We start from the raw sequence: 20,665 nt of genomic DNA on the forward strand, positions 1-20,665 counted from the left end.
TAGAAAGTCAATACCAGGGTTCCAGATCCAGGTAAGATGGAGCAAGCACGATCCACCCAATCTCTGACTCCACCCAGTCGACAAAATGCAGCTGTACCCCCTGGACATAATGCCCACAGATCTGCTCTCAAAGAACTGCTAAGTAAAGTTCGCCTGACAGACGTGACAGCAGAAGGAAACTCGGAACATCAGGAAAGAAGGAAGAGCAAAAGAAAAGACAATCTCGTTCAATGTGACAGACTAACCTCCTGAGTTCTTTAAAATATGTTTGACAATTCAACGTAAAACCATCACGCTGTCTGTTGGGTTTCCAACATACGTACATGTGCTGCATAAGACAACCCAGCATAAAGGAGCAAGGAGCCTCTGGGGTGCTAACATTGCCGCGTTCCACACGAACTAGTAGAAGAGAGATTCTAAAAACAGTGCGAAAAGTCTATTGATTATAACCTCAGGGAAACCACTAAAAAAACTACACAGAAAGATACAGTAAAAACACAACAGATAAATTAAAATACCAATACCAAAACAAATTTTTTAAATACTCAAATAACCCAAAAGAAGGCAGGAGAAACGGGAACAACAAAGAGAATAAGATAACAAATAATAAAATGGTAGAACTAAATCCAACATATGAATAATTAATTTTAAATGGTCTTACCAGACTAGTTAAAAGATAGAGACTGACACAGTGGATTAAAAAAAAAAAAAAACCACCAACTATGAAGAAACTCACTTTGAATATAATGACATAAGTAGATTAAAAGGATGGAAAAACTATTCCATGCAAGCACTCAGCAAAAGAAAATAGGAGTGGCTGTATTAATGGCCAAGTAGACATCAAAGCCAAGAAAACTGCAAGGGATAAAAAGAGATACTGTATAATGATAAAAAGTCAACTCGTCAAGATAACCTAAGAATTCTAAATATGTCCCTAACAAAAGTGCTTTAGATACTTTAAAGCAAAAACCGACAGATATGAAAGGAGAAATAAAAAATTTACAATTATCCCTTAAGATTTCAAAACTCTTAATAATCAACAGAGTTAGAGCATGGAAAAGGAACAGGGACACAGAAGAACTCACCACCACCATCAACCAGTAAACCTAAACAACATCACAGAATACTCCACCCAACAGCAGAGTCCATGTTCTTTTCAAGTATAAATGGAACATACGCCAAAGCACACCATGCCCGGGTCATAAAACAAACCTTCACAAGCTCCACTGATACCACATAGTTTCCTGACATAATGAAATTAAACTAGAAATAAGTCATAGAAATACAATAGAAGTATCTCCAAATACTTGGCTATAAAAAAACACCTTCCTAGGGGTGCCTGGGTGGCTCAGTCGGTTGGGCGTCTGCCTTCGGCTCAGGTCATGATCCTGGGGATGATCCTGGGATCGAGCCCCACGTGGGGCTCCCTGCTCGGCTGGGAGCCTGCTTCTCCCTCTCCTTCTGCCTCTTCCCCCACTTGTGCGTGCTCTCTCTCTCTCTCTCAAATAAATGGATGAAATTTTTAAAAAATAAAACACCTTTCTTTTTTTAACTTTCAGCTTTCTACATCAACTATTCATTAAAATATAAAGTTAGACTTAACCCTTAAAACCTGAAGGTTTTATTTTTTAATTAAGTTTTTATTTTAATTCCAGTATAGTTAACATATAGCGTTAGTTTCAGGCATACATTATAGCAATTCAACAATTCCATATTTCATCCAGTGCTCATCACAAGTGTGCTCCTCAATCCCCATCACCTATTTCACCCATCCCCCCACCTTCCTGCCCTCTGGTAACCATCCATTTGTTCTTGATGGTTAAGAGTCTATTTCTTGGTTTGCCTCACTCTCTCTTTTTTTTTCCCTTTGTTCATTTGTTTTGTTTCTTAAATTCTACATGAGTGAAATCATATGATTTGTCTTTCTCTGACTTATTTCCCTTGGCATAATACTCTAGTTCAATGCATGTCATTGCAGATGACAAGATTTCATGCATTTTTACGGCTGGTAACATTCCTTTGTGTATATATATACACCACATCTTCTTTATCCATTCATCTATCAATGGACACTTGGGCTGCTTCCATAATTCACCTATTGTAAATAATGCTGCTATAAACATAGGGTACATATATCCCTTCAAATTAGTGTTTTTGTATTCTTGGGGTAAATACCCAGTAGTGTGATTACTGAATCACTGGTGCTTCTATTTTAAACTTTTTTTTTTTTTTAAGATTTTATTTATTTATTTGACAGAGAGAGACATAGCGAGAGAGGGAATATAAGCAGGGGGAGTGGGAGAGGGAAAAGCAGGCCTCCCTTGGAGTAGGGAGCCCGACGTGGGGCTCGATCCCAGGACCCTGGGACCATGAACTGAGCCAAAGGCAGACGCTCAATGACTGAGCCACCCAGGTGCCCCTATTTTTAGCTTTTTAAGGAACCTCCATACTGTTTTCCAGAGTGGTTGCACCAGTTTGCATTCCCACCAATGGTATAAGAGGGCTCCTTTTTCTCCACATCCTGGCCAACACCTGTTTCCTGTGTTTTTGATTTTAGCCATTCTGAGAGGTGTGTGATGGTATCTCCTTGTAGTTTTGATTTGCATTTCCTTGATGGTGAGTGATGTTGAGCATCTTTTCACGTGTCTCTTGACCATCTGTATGTCTTCTTTGGAGAAATGCTTGTTCATGCCTTCTGCCCATTTTTAATTGGACTATTTGGTTTTTTTGGGTGTTGAGTTATATCAGTTCTTTATGTATTTTGGATACTAACCCTTCATTGGATGTGTCATTTGCAAGTATCTTCTCCCATTCCATAGGCTGTCTTTTAGTTTTGTTGACTGTTTCCTTCACTGTACAGAAGCTTTTTATTTTGATGTAGTCCCAATAAAACAACACATTTCTAAATAATCAATGGTTCATAAAAAGAAATCTTGAGGGAAATTAGAAAATATCTGAACTCAATAAAAATGAAAATATATCAAAATCTATAGGATGTAGATAAAGCAATGTTGAAGGGGAAATCTGGAGCATTAAATGCTTAAAAAGAAGAATGGTCTCGGGGCGCCTGGGTGGCTCAGTAGTTAAGCGTCTGCCTTCAGCTCAGGTCATGATCCCGGGGTCCCGGGATTGAGCCCCGCATCAGGCTCCCTGCTCAGCGGGAAGTCTGCTTCTCCCTCTCCCCCACTTGTGTTCCCTCTCTCGCTGTGTCCCTCTCTGTCAAATAAATAAATAAAATCTTAAAAAAAAAAAAGAAGATTGGTCTCATAATAATCTGAACTTCTACCTTAAGAATCTAGAAGAAAGAGAACAAACTAAACCTAAAGCAAGTAGAAGGAAGGAAATAATAAAAAGACATCAATGAGATTACCTAAATAGTCCTACATCTATTAAATTGAATCCATAGTTAAGTCTTCAGAAAAAGAAATCCCCAGGCTCAAATTGTTCCACTGGAGAATTCTATCAAACATTTAAAAAAAAAAAGTATCAATTATCTACACAATCTTTTTCAGAATATAGAAGAAGGGGGGGCGCCTGGGTGGCGCAGTCAGTCAAGCATCCGACTCTTGGTTTCAGCTCAGGTCATGATCTCAGGGTAGTGAGATCAAGCCCCATGTCAAGCTCAAGAGGTGAGCAGGGAGCCTCCTTAAGATTCTCTCTCTCTCCTGCCCCTCCCCCACCAAATTAATAAAAAAAAAAAAAAAAAAGGAGGAACACTTCGAGCTAATTTAACAAGACCAGCATCACCATGATACCAAGACCAGACAAAGACAATATAAGAAAACTATAGATCAACATCCCTCATGAATATAGACATAAAACCCCATAAAATATTACCAACTCAAATAAAGCAACATATAAAAATAATAATATACCTGAGTAAGTGGGGTCTATCACCCCACCCAATCAAGGCTAGTTCAATATCCAAAAGCAAGACAAAGAAAAAAAAGGCAAACAGACTGGAAAGGAAGAAATAAAACTGTCCCTATTCACAGATGACATGTCTACACAGAAATTCCCAAGGAATCTACAAAAAACTAAAATAAATTTAGCAAGGTCCGGTATATAAGGTCAACACATAAAAATTAACTGCATTTCTATACATTAACAATGAGCAAGTGGAAACTGAGATGAAACAAGCAAAGAAAGACTTAGGCATAAATCTAACAGAACACGTACAGGATCGGTATGTCGAAAACTACAAAATGCTGAAGGAAATCAATAAAGGACCTAGGTAAATGGAAAGACCTACTACGTTCATGGATTAGAAGATTCCATATAGTACAAAATGTCACTTCTCCCCAGTCTAGATTTAATATTACATCTTGACTTAGTATTGTATTTGGATTTTTATTTAAAATGTTGTTGTTTCAGGGACACCTGGGGGGGCTCAGTCGGTTAAGCGTCTGCCTTTGGCTCAGGTCATGATCCCGGGGTCCTGGGATTGAGTCCTGCATCGGGCTCCCTGCTCAGCAAGGTGCCTGCTTCTCCCTCTGCCTGCCTCCCCCCTGCCTGTACTCTCGCTCTCTCTCCATCTCTCTTTCATTCTCTCTCTCTCTGGCAAATAAATAAATAAAATCTTAAAAAAAACTGCTGTTGTTTCATATCCAATCTAATCCACAGATTTCATACACTTTCAATCAAAATCCCAACAGAACATTTTTGTAGATACAAACAAGCTAATCCTAACATCTATATGGAAAGGCAAAGGAAGTAAATTAGTCAAAACCCTTTTGAAAAAGAACCCACATGTATAAGTTATCAGTTTATTGAAAAGTTTAAGTAAATACGAAAAGGAAGAGGGGATACTGAAAAGCAAAAGAGTCATCCTGGGAACAATTTAAGAAATACCCTCCATGTACAATATCTACAAGCTACAGGCAAATGCCCTCTTCGTTACCTTCCACATAATCTTCAGCAACATAGCTGTGCTCGTGCAGGATCTCCTCCATGCGGCTGAGAGTGATGGCTGCCAGGTGCCCAGGATACTTCAGCTGCAGGAGGCGCTGGAGGTAGCCCGCTGCTTGGCTTCCTCCCAGATTGATGCGTTTGCAGTTTTTAGCATCTAACCTACAATCAAGGAATGGAAAACAACACTGACACTTTGGCAACATGGAAGAAAGAACAGGGAACACTTCGTGGGGAGTTTGGGGGAAGGATAACAATTCAGATGAACAAAGAAGAAATGGACCCAGTGAGGGAACAGAAAACTTTACAGATGAAGGGACTCTAAAGCTCCCTTGATTCAGCCTCTTACACTATGCAGGAAGTCCTAGTCCACACCCAGATACATGGCATCTAACATCCATCAAGAGTCTCAGAAAGAAACAAGGTTTGATGGGAAGATTGTGCACTCTGAATTCAGACCCTTATGTCACTTGTCAGGATTTCTCAAACTGTGGTCCTTGTAGAATTAGCTGGGGGAAATGTTAAACATGCCAATTCTCAGGACTCATTTGCTTTGGGGTAAGCCTGGGAATACACATTTTAACAAGCTTCCCAGGTAATTATAGCACAGGCTGGAGTCTGAGAACCCCTCCCCTAGACACTCCCCTTCTACTGATGCATACACATTAAGTACACACATACTGGCTTACTGTAATCTCCTAAAAGGACCAGGTCCCTTTTCACATGATGCGAAGGGGAAGAGAACCAGAATAACATTTTTCTTAATGCGAAAAATTTAGAGAAGCAGAGCACTAGGATCTTGCTGCATATTGAAATGTTGCTGCTATATCACCCCTCACCAGCAGATGCCAGTACAGAACAGGACAGGCTCCACTGTGTTCATTTCTTTTTTTTTTTTTTAAGATTTTATTTATTTGACAGAGAGAGACACAGCGAGAGAGGGAACACAAGCAGAGGGAGCAAGAGAGGGAGAAGCAGGCTTCCCGCGGAGCAGGGAACCCGATGCAGGGCTTGATCCCAGGATCCTGAGATCATGACCCGAGCTGAAGGCAGACACTTAACGACTGAGCCACCCAGGCGCCCCTCACTGTGATCATTTCTTAGCTTTCAGGTAAAATACTTTTCTCTCAATACGCTATAAAAATAACATAATGTTATTTTTAATTTCCACATATTCTGCTTACATAAAATAGAAAATTCCATATATCAGTAGTGTTTGGTAATGTGTAAAAGAAGTATTATCTTCATAAATTTTTATAGAAACTTCAAGAGAAATGACCATTTTAGGTCTCAATAAATTCAGCAACATTTATTTTGACTTAAACATTCAGACTCTTTTATAGTTCACAAAATGCCATCACCTACATGATCTCATTTCATCCTCAGGGTAACCCCGAAAAAATCAGTTTTTCCCAATTTTACATGTTAAGAAGCTATGTGAAGAAGGCAAATAACCTCATCCTCAGCAGGGCTGCAAACCCAGGCATTCAACTCCAAAGCCAGGATTCCACTCCTTACTTACACACCCTCTTTACGCAGTAAGAAACCTCAGGAGAGCATGATGTTGGCGTAGTCTCTTCTCAGACAATAAAAGTCCAACTATAACATGAAAACACGTTTAGGGGTGCCTGGGTGGCTCAGTCGATTAAGGGTCTGCCTTCAGCTGGGGTCATGATCCCAGGGTCCTGGAATCGAGCCCCAAGTCGGGCTCCCTGCTCAGTGGGGAGCCTGCTTCTCCCTCTCCCACTCCCCCTGCTTGTGTTCTCTATCAAATAAATAAAATCTTAAAAAAAAAAAAAACCAGGTTTAAAAATGACAGAAACTACCCTCACCTTTTATCCAACTTGGAAATGTACCTATATTATGTGCCAGGCACTGTACCTGAAAAAAAAAAGGCCTAAACAATCATGATTAATAAAAAGGTGACTCCAGAACACAAAGACCATTTAAATTACTCAAATAATTTATTCAAAACATTTTTATGAAGCACCTACTACCTGTAGGTACTATGTTAGCTATCTTGCCATAAATCAAAACAGTAAAGTTCTAGAATTATTGATCTGGACCTCAAAGACTATCTACTGCAACTCCCACCAGGAGGTCACAAAGGATGGAAGGTGAATTGACTTAACTGAAATCACATAGTGAAGTATGTCAGCGCCAAGCCCAGAGGCCAGTTCATACTTGTTCTTTCCACTTCACCTTTCAAGTGGGCACCCAATAAATGTTTCCCAAATGCTTCTCAAAACAGCACTCAAATGCTGTCAGTGCTACTCACCTCCCTTCTAAGATGGGTAAAATATGTGTACACTGGTATCCAGAGGAAATGATGAGCCCACTGGAAATCAAGTTCTTTGGCTTATTGTGGTAGAAGCTGAAAAGGCTGTCTATTCCATAGGCAACCTTAGGAATCCCATAGCACTCAAAAAGAAGCTCAGACATCATTTGCCGAGAATACAATGGGTTGCACACAGCTTCTGTCAAAACTATGGGATGATCGACACAGCCCTACTTTGAAAGAAAAGGGAGAACAGATGAGTAACAAAAGAATACTCTTTTTAAAACATAAAAGAAACCAAAGTCCTACTGTAAAGACTCAATTTGCTTTTGGTCTTCAATCAAAAACCTGACCAGAAGCAACTGTAAAACACTGATCTCATCCTTACTAGAGGTTGTTTGAGAAAATATGAAAGTAGGGTCAATTTAAGGTTATTAAGTCAAGCCCCATCCAAACTGCCAGCAAATCATGTTGGCTCTATCTTCAATTTACCTCCAGAATCCAACTGCTTCTACCACATACCCCTCCCCTGACCTCCTTCACCTAAGTCACCACCACCTCTCACTGGGATTATTCCAACAGCCTCCTTACTGGTCTCCTGGTTCTACCCTATGACCCATGTCAATCCATTCTTCAAACAGCAGCTATAGTGATCCTTTCGGGACAGAAGTCATGTCCCTGCTCCACTCAACACCCTGCAATGGCTTCTCATTTCACTCAAGTAAAAGCCAAATGTGATTTGCTCCCTCATTACCTCTCTGACTTTCTCCTCCACTGACTACTCTCCTCTTACTCTGGCTGCTCTCAGGATTAGGGCACACTCCTGCTCAGGGCCTTTTCACTGGCTGTTCCTCTGGAATACTATCTGCTCAGACATTCACATGGCTTACTCCCTCAATCACCTCCTTCAATCCTTGCTAGAGCATCACCTTCTTCCTGAGTCTTACCCTGACCATCTGAAAAAACGTAATCCTCTCCTCTCCTACCATGCCTTAGAATCTACTACTTAATTCTATTGGTTATTGTCTGCCTTTTCATTCTAGGTCCATAGCACAGGAAATTTTCTGTTACATTCATGGATGTATTCCAAACGCCTAGAAAAGTGCCTGACACAGAGTAGGTGCTCAATACAGATTAGTTAATAAATGAATTTGATAACAAACGAGCACCTACGCCACATGTACGCTGCAAGAGAGAAGGAGCGCTGTTTTGTTCACTGCTGTACTCCAAGAGCCTAGCCCAGGGCTTACACACATTGGGCACTTAAGATTTACTCGACTGACTAAATGAATGACTAAAGGACAACGAGAACTACTGTTGTGACTACGTCCTCTCGGAGAGCAGAGTGCGGGGAGCTGCGACCTCACCCCTTCCCTCAAGCCTAACCCACCTCCCCCTGCCTCACCTGTGAGGAGACACCCAGGTGCTGGAAGCTGTAGTCCAGCAGCAGCTCCTGCAGCTCCAGGTTGACCGGTACGTTGCGGTCGAAGGGTGAGCGCAGCATCCAGCGCAGCGGCTCCAGGCTGCCCAGCGCGTTTCCCACCTGCGGGCCCGCCCCGCCCCGAGCCCCGCCACGCCCGCGGGCGCACACGGCGCGGAACTGCAGGCGCGGCTCGGGGCCCGGGTCCGGCCCGGGGCATGCCCAGCCGGCGCGGGCCTGGAACGACCCGTTGTCCAGCACGAGCGGCACCGGCAGTGGCCCGTGTGCCCCCGGGCCGGCCTCCAGCACTGGGTCTGGCGCGGCGCGGGCATCGCGGAACGGGAAGACATTCGCCACCGGCCCAGCGGCACCGGTCGCCGCCATTTTGGAGCGCGTACGCTGTGCCCGCCCCTCGCCGCAGCGTCCGCCCAGACGGCGCTAACCCCGCCCCTCGCCGCAGCGCCCGCTCAGAGGGCGCTATCCCTGCCCCCCACTGTAGCACCCGCACCGACGGCAGGAGACTCCGCCCCGTGCGTGACGAGAGCCCCCCCCAAGCCTCCTCCCCTCGCTGCGCCTGGCCACCCTTTTCGCGTGATTCGCCCCTAGCGACCCAGGCCGCCTTTGAGATCACTAAGCCCCGCCCATGCTGGCCTCGAAGTCCCGCCTTTGCTTAACCTCGCCCCACCATCCGATCTGGCCACGCCCCTTCGCTCTATCCGGGACGTCGGCCAGTAAGCCCCGCCCCTGTATGCGAAACACCATCAGGCTCCGCCCCTTCCCGGCCTCCAGAAAGGGGCGCGAAACTACGCCGGGCCCGCCTTTTCGCCTGGCCACACCCCGTTTTTTGGGTAGCTCACCTTCAACCGCCCTTGGCTCCTCCTCCACAGGGTTTTGACTCCCTTAGCCGGGCAGTCAGGGAAATTCAAACTCTGGGGTATTGACAGAGATCAATTTCTTTTTTTTTTTTTAAGATTTTATTTATTTATTTGAGAGAGAGAGAATGAGAGAGAGCACATGAGAGGGGGGAGGGTCAGAGGGAGAAGCAGACTCCCTGCCGAGCAGGGAGCCCGATGCGGGACTCATCCAGGAACTCCAGGATCATGACCTGAGCCTAACGCAGTCGCTTAACCAACTGAGCCACCCAGGCGCCCGACAGAGATCAATTTCTGGACCAGAGATCTTGCTACGCACTTTCACTTTGTGAAAATTCATCAAACTGTCCACTTAGGATTTGTGCACTTGCCTGTGTGTAATATTTTGTAATACAATAGAGTGTCTTAATACATTTATTATTAAATAATTAAATTATTATTTATTTATTAACTCCCACAGACTATGCCCTCTCACTGAGACCTCAGAGACTGAGAAAAGGACTAATTGATCCTCAATATGTATATTCTCTCTTCCTTTTAGTGGTATAACTCCCACGCAAGGTCATCTAGTATGAGTATATGACTAAATTCTGGCCAATGGGGGTAGGAGTGGAGATTATGTGACACCCCTCCCTCCCAGTTTTAGCTCTAAAAGGATTAGGCAAGCTCTCCCCTACCCGATTTCCCCCAGCTAGGGGGATACAAAGGTTTAGGGCAGCTGCACTCTACACTTCCAGTTCTGGAACATGTAACTTTGAGACAGAAAAGCAAGTTAATTATAAAAGATGGCTCCGAATAAACACTTTTAGCAAGAGATAAGACCTTAAGCCTTTCTCAAAATCTCTGTGAACACCTCTAGGCCAGATTGAGAACCAGCCTAGTGGCAAAATCAGGTTAAGTGTGTTGCCTTCCAACACAAACCCATTGTCTCAGATATCTGAAAGTACCCATCCTTGGGGCGCCTGGGTGGCTCAGTTGGTTAAGCAGCTGCCTTCGGCTCGGGTCATGGTCCCAGGGTCCTGGGATTGAGCCCCGCATTGGGCTCCCTGCTCAGCAGGAAGCCTGCTTCTCCCTTTCCCTCTGCCTGCCACTCTGCCTACTTGTGCTCTCTATCTCTCTGTCAAATAAATAAATAAAAAATATCTTAAAAAAAAAAAAAAAAAACTATGAAAGTACCCATCCTTGAGCTGAGAAAGCAGGAATAAGCAGAACACAGAGAACAGTAAATATAAGTGAACGTAAGTTTAAGAACTACATCTATGTATGCTAACATGGACAAATCTTCAAGATTTATTTTTAAAAGGAATAAGTGAAGGCAGTAGTACAGTGTATAGTGAACTGCCTTTACGAAAGAGAGGGAACAAATACATATGGTTTTGCTTGTATTTTCATACAGATAGAGAGGAAACTAATATGAGTTTACTTGTAAAGGGAGGAGTCAAGGTGGGAGGATCAGGTGTGGGAAAATTTTTCACTGCATATTTTAACACATTTTTAGCCGTGTGAATGTATTACTTTTTCAGGAAAAAAAAAAAAGCACTATGTATAAGTAAGGTAGACTGGATTCTTGATCCCAGTTCTTCACTCCCATACAGTAATAGGATTATAATCCATACCATCTGCCACGTAACTTTGTAGGGCCTCTCACTGCAGACGTTGATACTGGGCTTGGCCATGTGGCTTGCGTTTAGCCAAGGATGACCAAATGTGATCTGAGCAAAGACTTAAAATGTGCTTTGTGGTTTAGACTGCCCTCTTGCACTCCTGCTGTTAGTCAGGAGAAGAACATGCCCTGAGTCTAAAGAGGATGGAAGACCCATGAAGCAGACAAGCACGCAAACTACAGCCTGGAGCCAAGTCCAGCTGACCTGCAACCTAAAGTTGACCTGCCCTGTGGACCCATGAACAACAACAACAAAAACGTTTGTCCTTATAATCTGCTGAAATTCTGGGTTGCCATGCAGCATTATTGCAGGAGAACATTGACAGCTACACTAGACCAATGCTGTCCAATAGTACTTTCTGCCATGATGGAAATGTCCTACAGTCTGCAATGTCTAATGCATGAGCCACATGTGAGTAGTGCAACTGAGGAGCTGATTTTTTTCTTTTACTTAATTTTAACTTACATTTAAATTTAAATAACCATATGTAGCTAGTGGTTACTCTGTTGCACAACATAGCACTAGTCAAATCTATGGTTGTGATTATTTGCCCATGGAAATGACTAGAAGAAAATAGACAAAAGCCTACTGTATTAGTTTCCTAGGGCTGGCATAATAAAGTACCACTAGAGAGAATGGCTGAAAACAACAGAATTTTATTCTCTCATAGTTCTGGATGCCAGAAGTCCCAAATCAAGGTGTTGGCAGAGCCATGCTCTCTCTGGAGACTCTAAGGGAGAATTTGTTCCATGCCTTTATCTTATATTTTGGTGTTGCTTATACACACATCGCTCCCCTCTCTGCCTCCACTGTCACATGGCATTTTCCCTGTATGTGTATCTCTTTTCCTCTTTTTATAAGGACAACAGTCATATTGGATTAAGGTCCCGTCCCACTTCAGTATGACCTTATCTTAACTAGTTACATCTGTACACGCTGTTTCCATCCCACCCACAGAGTGTTGTTGGGAGCTGCTAGAAGTGTAAACCTCCTCCCTCACCCCCACCCCCCCACTTGCCTTGAGCTTGGCCCTCAGCACTGCTGGACCATCCGGCTGGGTGTTTCTGGCTAGAGGCCTCTCCTCTCCTGGTCCCTCCTGGCCCCCACAACTGGCAGAGATGGCACCCACAGCATCACTGTGGGATCAGTCACAGCCGGTCTCTTGAACAGACTCAATCCAAACCTCTAGGAAGTAGAGCTCATCTCCCAAGCCCCTACCTCACTGAGATTAGCATGAGGCAAGTGAAGCATTTGTTAGGAGAGCAAAATTTAAGAAGGTACAGAAGAATTCAATAAGATATTTGATAAACGATTTTCAAGGTCAAAATTCAAAACTGAACTATAATGTTCAAAATAACATGAACAAAATAATAAAATTTGAAATCAAGACCGGATCATTGCTGATCCTTTCTTTTGCTTCAGACTCAGGATGGCTGAGCGTAGTGCTGCTACTGGTCTATACTCTCTGGATGTCACTGTTACTGATCCTGCATGCTTCAGCAACAGGGAAATACACTGAGGTCTGCATCTTTGAAATGCATTTTTTTTTTAAAGGTGGATTTCTAGATGAATAGATGGATAGATATGGGATAGCTATTTCAGCACTGTAAAAATGTTAATTGTTCAGTCTAGGTGGTGGGTATGTGGGCTGTCAGTGTAGAATTTTTTTACCTTTTCTGTATGCTTGAAATTTTTCTTAAGGTTGAAAAGGAAAAAAATAAAAAACAGTGAGAAGGACACCCAAGGCTGGCTCTCTGGGGTCAAATCAGCTCCCTCTCCTGAATCCCTGGATGTCCAGGTCTGGGTTTTCCATCACACCCTCACTGGCAGTGAGGACTAAGCCCTGTAGCTGGTCTGCTGCCTCTTTGACTGAAGTCTCTCTCTGGCCCTTGACCTTGAGATCCTTCATCCCCACCAACAGAAAGTCAAGGATCCTCTCAACTTCCTGACTGGTCCTTATGAGCCTGTTTGGCTCCCTCCTTCCCTCCCAAGTTCCTAAGGCAGGAACAGATCAGTCCCTGGGGTAAGACATGTCATTTAATTCCACAACAGAGCATCTTTTTATATTTGAGGGGAAAACGATCAAAAGCCCATTTTGAAATATGGAGGACCTGAAAATAAAGCACTAGAGATAAACAGTGATTATCAACTGGGTGGGGTGGGGGGGCGGATGGCAGGAAGGGAAGAAGCATTTAGAAATCTGGGGTCTGCAGGAAAGAGTTTATCCAAATTCTAAAAGTGGAGAGCCTTCTTTGAGGGCTGGCAGCTTGCGTTCTCACTGCTGGGGGACAAGACAGGGCTGTCTCGGGACCAGGTGGCGGCGACTCCTGGGTTCCCGGGTTGGGGGGGGGGATGGCAAGGGTCTTGGTTCCAGGCCAGGGGCCCAAGGCGTTGAGCCAGGTACACCAAAGCACGGCTGCCTGCCACGGACGCCGGAGGGGACCCCTTATCAGGATCCATGCTAAGACCTGCTGGGTACAGATGGGCACCCTGGGGGGGGGTGCAGAGGTGGATTCTCCCCACCCCTTCCTCAATTCGACCCCCTAATGAAGATTCATTAGGCCAGGCCTAACACCTCCCTCAGACTCAGACAGTGCCCTCGCTGCGGACCCGAAGCACCACTGGAGTGCTTCCTTTCAACTTCTACCCATGCATGCTGGTGTGTTGGGGGCACGGAGATGGGTCCCAGCTACCTGCTCCCTATTTCTCCCGGCAGCCTGAATATGAGTCTGAAATGGATGTCCTACCTATGAGGGTGCGCCTAGAAGGCTGGCTTTCCTGCCCCATCACCCTCAGGACCCGGCCCGGGGTGACCAGGGCTCCTGCAAGCTGAGCACAAAGCCCGGAGCTGGACTCAGGGGAGTGGATCTAGGCAAGTCTGCGGAGGTGGCAGCCACTGCGTCCAGACTTGCCTGCTGTCTCATTTGTCCTTCTAAAGACGGGAAGGATGGAGCTGGTGCACGTGATGCCCCCACTTTGCCTTCCACTGCAGCAGTCTGGGCTTTTTCTGAAGACTACAGACTGCCCTGAGACTCAGAGCACGTCCCAGGGTCGGCGGACCGGTGGACCAGTAGACCAGCCCAGGAGAAGTGGCAAGCAGGGCAGGGGGAGGGTCAGCTTCCAGGCCTGGGAGACATCAGAAAGCCTAGGGAAGCTGGAAACTGAGGATTCTTTGGCCAGCTCCGGATCCTGGATGAGAGACAATTGTGACAAAGGGGGATTAGGTGTTTGACATCTGAACATCTCAGATGGCCCGTTTAAATAGTCAGAACCTCAGGCAGCAGAGAGGACCGGATCCTAACCCTCTTCTGCTCCATGGCTGCAGAACCAAGGTGGTGAGAGGTCACCTCTGTCGCAGGCAAGCCCACAAAGATGCTCTGTGTGTGTGCGTGCGTGCGCACACACACACACACATTCATCAAGGCTCTCACAAGACACAGATGTAGCCTTCCCCCCACCCCACACGCAGATCTTTATATCTCCTATACATGCGCGCATGGGCACCCACAGCCGTTGCAGAGAGTAGGGAGAATGGACATTGTTCTTGGGCATTCTCACAGTTCTTCCTCGTGCACAGATCACATCTAGAGAAACCGCTCCAAACTAGTCCTCTGCCTTGGTGGTGGAGACTGAAAACCTCCCACATGGCTTGTCTCCTGTGAGGACCCTAGGAATGGCCTGGCCTTCTTGCCTTCCTCAACCGCATCTATTAAGTCTGACTATGACCTTCTCCAACGGGTCTGGGATTGGCACCCTGGAGTCGGATCTGCACCAAAAAAGGACTGGATCCTCTAGGTTAATTAAAAAAAAAAAATCTCAAACAGGCTGTTCAAGAAGAGGGGAGATTGGGACACAAATTGCTCAGGCTGTTGATTCTAAACAGCCAGATTTCTTCACTGTGGCCGTATAAACCTCAGCTTGGACTTGAGTGGGGTTCTCCTGGGTGAGAGATGCCTGGGAGGCCAGGTTGGCCCCTGGCCCTGGGAACCCCGGGGAAATACACAACCTGCTGTTGATTTCCTTTACAGTTCTCTTCACAGTCCACAGCCAAGTGTGGATTTCTGCATGCCCTTGTTTATTGTCTCCCCCCCACCAGGATTGGAGGTTGAGAGAGTCCCCAGAATTCTCAGATGGATCCAACCCCCAGGAGGGATTCAGAACAAATATTGTCCTGTTGGCTGCGGCACGGAGGCCACACTGAAACCGCAGGGAGCACGGCATGCTCCTTCCCCTGCCTCCCGCAAACACCTGGAGAGCCTCCTCTTACTGCAAACCATCCTCCTCATTCCCCCCGGGGCTCTTCCAGGACCCTTTAACTACAGGTGCTCCTCCACCCACACCTGCTTCACCCGGCCTGGCCAGAGCCGGTTCCCCTGCGGTCCAACGCTTTGGGATCCTACCCCCGCCCCACACCCGGTCAACCTCCCCCCACCCCAGCCCCGGGCGCAAAAATGCAGAACTGACACGAGGCGCGGGCGCCTTTGTTTCTTCTTTATTTGCGGATATAATTATGTACCGCACTCTAAATTAGAGATAGATTTTTTTTCTGATATACATTTCATCTTATTCACCACGAGCACACCACACGCACAGTAGAACAGTTCCACAACCTGATAAATTGCACAAGATGAGTTTGGATTCCTGAAAACCGGCAGACAAGCCGGCCCTGCCTCGGCTTCTCGCCTCCCCGCTTCGCCGAAGGAAATCGCCCACCCGAAACGGATTTCCCGGCCAGCCTTTCTCTCTGCAGGGTTGAAATGTCCCTGGAATGGGAAGCGCTCTTGCTGGAAATGGCTGGACGCTGCAGATTCCGAGCACTGGATGGCTGTGAAATGTCCCCCCCCCAAGGTCAAGTTTCTGCGCCTGCGAGCTGCGCCCCCTCTCCCTCCCTTCCCACCTGCCTCGGTGACAGGGACCAAAGAGTCGGGGTCCCTCCGGGAAGGACAGAGAGCCCGGCCCACAAATTCGCCCCCGCCTCCCCAGAAACTAGGGTGTTGTGGAAAAGAAAGGACAACAGAAACGCAGACGCGATGGATTGTGGATTCCTATCCCCTCCCACCCCACCCCCCATCCCCGATAATCAGAAACTAGGAACCAGAGATGTTTAAAGCTTGGCTTCCCAAGCACGGCGGCAGGGCGTACAGGGCCGGTGGAGGTGGGTGGGGAGGGTGGGAAGAGCGCGGGAGAACCTGAGCCCTGGCGCCCTAGTCCTCCGCGTTGGTTCGGTAGGCCTCGATGAGGCCCTCCAGCGAGTGCACGAAGCCGGACACACTGCAGATGCCGCCGATGACGAAGATGGCGACATCGAAGAAGACTTGGTGCCACAGCAGCTTGCGCCAGAGCAGGCGCAGGTGGAAGAGGCTGGGCAGCAGGAAGCAGAGGCCGGCGCCCGTGAGACTGCCGGTGAGGCCCATGAGCAGCGCGAAGTGCGGCACGTAGATGGCCATGAGCAGCGTGAAGACCACGAGCGCACAGCGCAGCGTCAGCCCCCACGACTTGAGGCGCCCGTCGCCGCCGTAGCAGCCGGGGAAGAACGCGCGGCTGCCTTCCTGGAAGAGCGACTTCTCCAGCACCTCGACAGCAGCGAAGAAGGGCAGCGGGTAGGACAGCAGCGCTTTGGCCACCAGGAAGATGTTTACCACGGCACGGATGGAACCAGGCAGGTTGTCCGTGATGACCTCCTTGGTCTCGTCGGCCCAGGTGAGGTAGGCCACCAGCGCGAAGAGGCCTTTGAGCACGCAGGCGGCGATGTGCGTCCAGTTCATCATGCAGTGGAACTCGCTGGGCTGCTGCATGTTGCCCTCCAGCGAAGGCAGGAAGATCTGGGACGTGTAGCTGAACACGATGATGCCAATGGAGATGGGAAACTTCTTGACATCGATATAGAACTTGACCTTCTCCCAGGCCCAGTCGCGCGCCCGCGAGAGGCAGTAGGCGATGACCAGGATGTTGATGACGAAGTGAGCCAAAGTGCACAGCAGGCTGAACTTGGACACTGCCTTGAGGTTCTTAAGGAAGGCGCAGGGCAGCAGCACGGCGGTGGCGATAATGGACCAGGACTTCTGCGATACGGGAAGCCCTGGGAAGCTGTTGTACATGAGGTTGCCGCTGACCACCACGTACAGGATGCAAGTCATCACCAGCTCGATGATCTGCGCTACGTTCACCACGCGGCCTCCCAGCGTGGGGAAGCGCGGGGCGCAGCACGCGTTGGCTATGGCTACATACGAGTCCCGCACCCGCACCACCTCGCCATCCTCGTTCTCCTCGTACAGGCAGGCGATGAGGATCTTGCCGGTGTAGCAGCACACCACGGCGGCGAAGATGATGAGGAACAACCCCAGGTAGCCGCCGTGCAGGATGGCGTAGGGCAGGCCCAGCACGAACATGCCCTGCGAAGCGGAAAGGCAACCAGACCCGGGTGCTCAGCGGCCGCAGCCTCGCCAAAGGGGACCTGGGGGCGTGGCTTAAGGCTGCAGCCGCAAGGGGGCGCTAAGTGGAGTGAGAACGGGACTTGAGCCACCGGGAGGAGAGGTTAAGAGTAGGCTGGAATGGGGGTGCACCGAGGCCTGCTGGGGGAGTCAGTCAGAGATGGAGAGGGAGGTGTTCAAGGTGTGCCTACGGCTGGGAGGTGCGGAGGAGGCTGAGTGTGGGGTCAAGACACAAGGAGGGACTGGTATATGGAGAAGGGGCTGGAGGAGTCATGGCCAGAAAAGGGTGCTGAGAAAGGTAGAGCGAGGCCTGAGCCATCAGGAAGAGGGGGCACGGGATTTAAGGTGGGACTGGAATGGGGTACAGGGAAGCTAATGAGGGCCTATGGCCGACTGGAGAAGAGAACATGAACGCGGCAGTGGGAGGGGAAAGAGCTAGGGTAGGACAGAAGAGGGGCTGAGGGTGCACTAACGGGAAGCAGAGGGAGGCAAGAATGGAGGGAAAGTGAGGATGCTCCCAAAGGCTTTGGGGGGAGGGGGTGAGGCCAGAGGCGCACGGGGTGAGAATCCTAAGGCAAGGCTTCAGTAGGGTGGGAGAGGCTGGAGCCTAAGGAAGGGGCTGAGAGTGGTAGAGGCAAGCAGGATAAGGGGCCTCTGGGGGAAAGTGCAAGCGGGTGAGAATATAAATCAAGGAGTCAAGCTGCAGACTCAGGTGGGCGGACCGTGGAAGAAGGGTTTAGAATCTACAAAGGGAAGAGAAGCTAACGAAATCCAGGGTTCCCACGGCCTCCAGGCCTCCAGTCTCCCTCCCTGGCCTCCTTCCGGGCCTATGGAACGGGGCCTTCAAAGACGCCCCTGGCGAAGGCGCGGGTGGCAAGGAGGCGGTCGCTGTCCCTTGCCCATGGTTCTGCACGGCCGCCTCGCAGGGCCCGGGAGCGGGAGGCGCCTCGAGTCGGACCACTTAGTGTGCAGGGCCCTGCGCAGCCTGGGTCCCTGAAGCAACCCCGCTTTGGCCTTCCACTCCCGGGAGATCCATGTTGTGCGCCCCAACGACTGTGCACTCTGGGGACGCCAGGGGGACCAAGCCACAGGGCCCGGGGGCTCCTTGGGCTGAGACCTCCTCCTCCCCTCAAGCCGTGGCCTGCCCGCCTTCGCCAGCTCCTGGGGTCGTTGTGCAGACTCCAAACCCGCTCCCCGCAGAGTCCGGCGCCGCCTGGTGGGGAGTGGGGTGCTGCGAGTAGGGTGAAGGGGTGGCAGGCCTGGAGACCAGAGACTGTTCAGAGCATCCGGAGGCTGCTTCTCCAGAGTCACACGCGGAGAAGCTGGTCGCCTCTTTGCCGTGTAGCCGGGATTTCGGGCGAAAGGGGTGTCTGTGCACAGGGAGCACTGAGGTACCACAGACTAAGTGTGCTTGTGTGGGCACGTCATGCATGTGCTTATGTTTGTGTACACCTGTATGTCCCTAATAGGGCAGCACCTGAGAAAGTGGGCTGGATCCTGTTTGCAAGAATCTGTGCTTGTGTGCATGTGTATGTTCAAGGTTCGTGTGTGTGTTTGGTATGTACAGGTATGTGCTTGTGGGGGGGTGTAGGAAGGTGCCTTTGAGGATAGTCTTGTGGTCTATATATAGATGCATGCCGTGTGCACCTGTGCGGCGATTGTTCGTGGGGGAGGGTGGATGTGAGCAAGTGTGTCTTGTGCCTGTGTCAGGGGAGGAGACTCCCAGCTCAGCAATTTCCCTCTCTCCTTTCCTCCTGAGCATGCAGCTGTGAATCCATTCCGGAGTCCCAGGCGACACCGTTCCCTCCAATCCTGATTTTCTTTCTCCCTCACCCCTCCCCGCTCCCCTCCTCCTGTTTCCCTCCGGTTTGCAGGGTCTCAGGGCAAGTGCCTCGGACCAAACCTCAGCCTAGCAGTCCTGCGCCTGGGGCCGCTGGAGGGAGTGCGGATCAGGGCGGGAGACCCCGCTTGTAGGGTTGTAGATCCCCCCCGCCCCCCCTCCCCACAGGGCTGGGAGGGATGGGGGAAGGTGAGATCCTGGGTAGAGGAGGGGATCTCTCCGCTGAGATCGCCCGGGGACTCGGACGGGGGTAGAGCCTGGTGCTCCAGAGCTGGAGGAGGTGGAGGGTAGGGGCAGGCAGAGCAGGGAATCCCGCGCTCACCTGGATAGCGTTGGTCACGTTCCAGCCCGCCTCCCACGCGGTGATCTTGGGTTTGTCGTGGCCCCCGAATTCGCCACCAGCCCCCACATTCTGATCTTTGGAGCCCGAGGTCGGCAGGGGCGCGCCACCGCCGCGCTGGTAATGGATGTCTCCCTCGACGGGCGGCTCGGCGCCCTCGTCCGCGCAGGGCTCACCCTCTGTTTTCAGGATGTCCATCTGCAGGCCCTGACGGTGCTCAAAGTCGAGGTCATCGCAGTGAGCAAAACCCACCGCTTCCTCGTCGGTGGCCGCCTGAAAACCCATCCTGGCGAACATGCCGCTCACCTTGGCCTGGGACTTGTTGGACACGGTTGTGGCCACGTTGGACAGCTTGCTGCGGAGAAGGGTGGCCATGGCGGCGGCGGGGTCCGTGGAAAGGACAGAAGGGGCCGGGGACGCGGGGGATGCGCGGCAAGGCGGCGAGGGCCAGGGGGGCGCGAGGCCGCTATCTTCGCTCGCTTTCCCCGCGGCGCCCCAGGGCGCTCTGGCTCATGACCCCCTCGGGGGGCGTCTGAGGCTCGCTCGGAGCCCACCCTGCGGGCGGGCAGCGGGGCTGGCGGAGCCGCGGCGGCGAGTGCACTGCGGAGCTGGCGCGGGGCGCGCGCTGGGCTGCGGAGGGCGGCGGCGGCGGCGGCGGCGTCAGAGCGGCTACGCGAGGCTGGTGCGGCGCCCCCACCCGTGCGCAGCCCACTGCGCTCCCGCCCCTCGGAATCAGGCGGGGGGCGGGCGTTGGGGAAGGGGAAACACCAGGAGGCGAGGGGTTGGGGGAGGAGGGCAGCGAGAAGAGACAAGGGGCGCGAAGGGACTCGGGAGAATTGAGATGGGGGCCGGCGAAGGGCGCCCGCCGGGTGGCACCGAGAGGGAGCGCACACGGGAGGGGGCGCGGAGGGC

At 49.6% G+C, this 20,665-nt stretch overlaps 2 protein-coding genes across 2 annotated transcripts in view; both read right to left on the bottom strand.

Moving 5' to 3' along the window:
- ACTR5 (actin related protein 5) overlaps positions 1–8,992 on the bottom strand; it is a 28,718-nt gene extending 19,726 nt beyond the window's left edge. The window contains exons 1-3 of the mRNA XM_032419676.1: positions 8,592–8,992; positions 7,187–7,416; positions 4,901–5,070 (exon numbers count right to left, since the gene is read on the bottom strand). Coding sequence (XP_032275567.1) covers positions 4,901–5,070; positions 7,187–7,416; positions 8,592–8,990 — 799 coding nt within the window. The 5' untranslated portion in view covers positions 8,991–8,992. The remainder of the gene's footprint in view (positions 1–4,900; positions 5,071–7,186; positions 7,417–8,591) is intronic.
- A 6,629-nt stretch (positions 8,993–15,621) lies between these two features.
- SLC32A1 (solute carrier family 32 member 1) lies at positions 15,622–20,385 on the bottom strand. The gene is made up of 2 exons (XM_032420010.1): positions 19,736–20,385; positions 15,622–17,534 (listed from the first exon to the last, which is right to left on the bottom strand). Exons 1-2 carry the CDS (start codon positions 20,126–20,128, stop codon positions 16,347–16,349), a joined length of 1,581 nt encoding a protein of 526 aa, XP_032275901.1. The 5' UTR covers positions 20,129–20,385; the 3' UTR covers positions 15,622–16,346.
- Between the last annotated feature and the right edge of the window lie 280 nt (positions 20,386–20,665).

This window comes from Phoca vitulina, unplaced genomic scaffold (assembly GCF_004348235.1).
Source record: "Phoca vitulina isolate PV1807 unplaced genomic scaffold, GSC_HSeal_1.0 scaffold22, whole genome shotgun sequence".
Taxonomy (NCBI): Eukaryota; Metazoa; Chordata; class Mammalia; order Carnivora; family Phocidae; genus Phoca; species Phoca vitulina.

Coding starts and splice junctions, on each gene's coding strand:
- SLC32A1 (XM_032420010.1), bottom strand. CDS start 20,128: ATGGCCACCCTTCTCCGCAGCAAGCTGTCCAACGTGGCCACAACCGTG. Junction 17,535..19,735: donor ACGTGACCAACGCTATCCAG/GTGAGCGCGGGA, acceptor TCCGCTTCGCAG/GGCATGTTCGTGCTGGGCCT.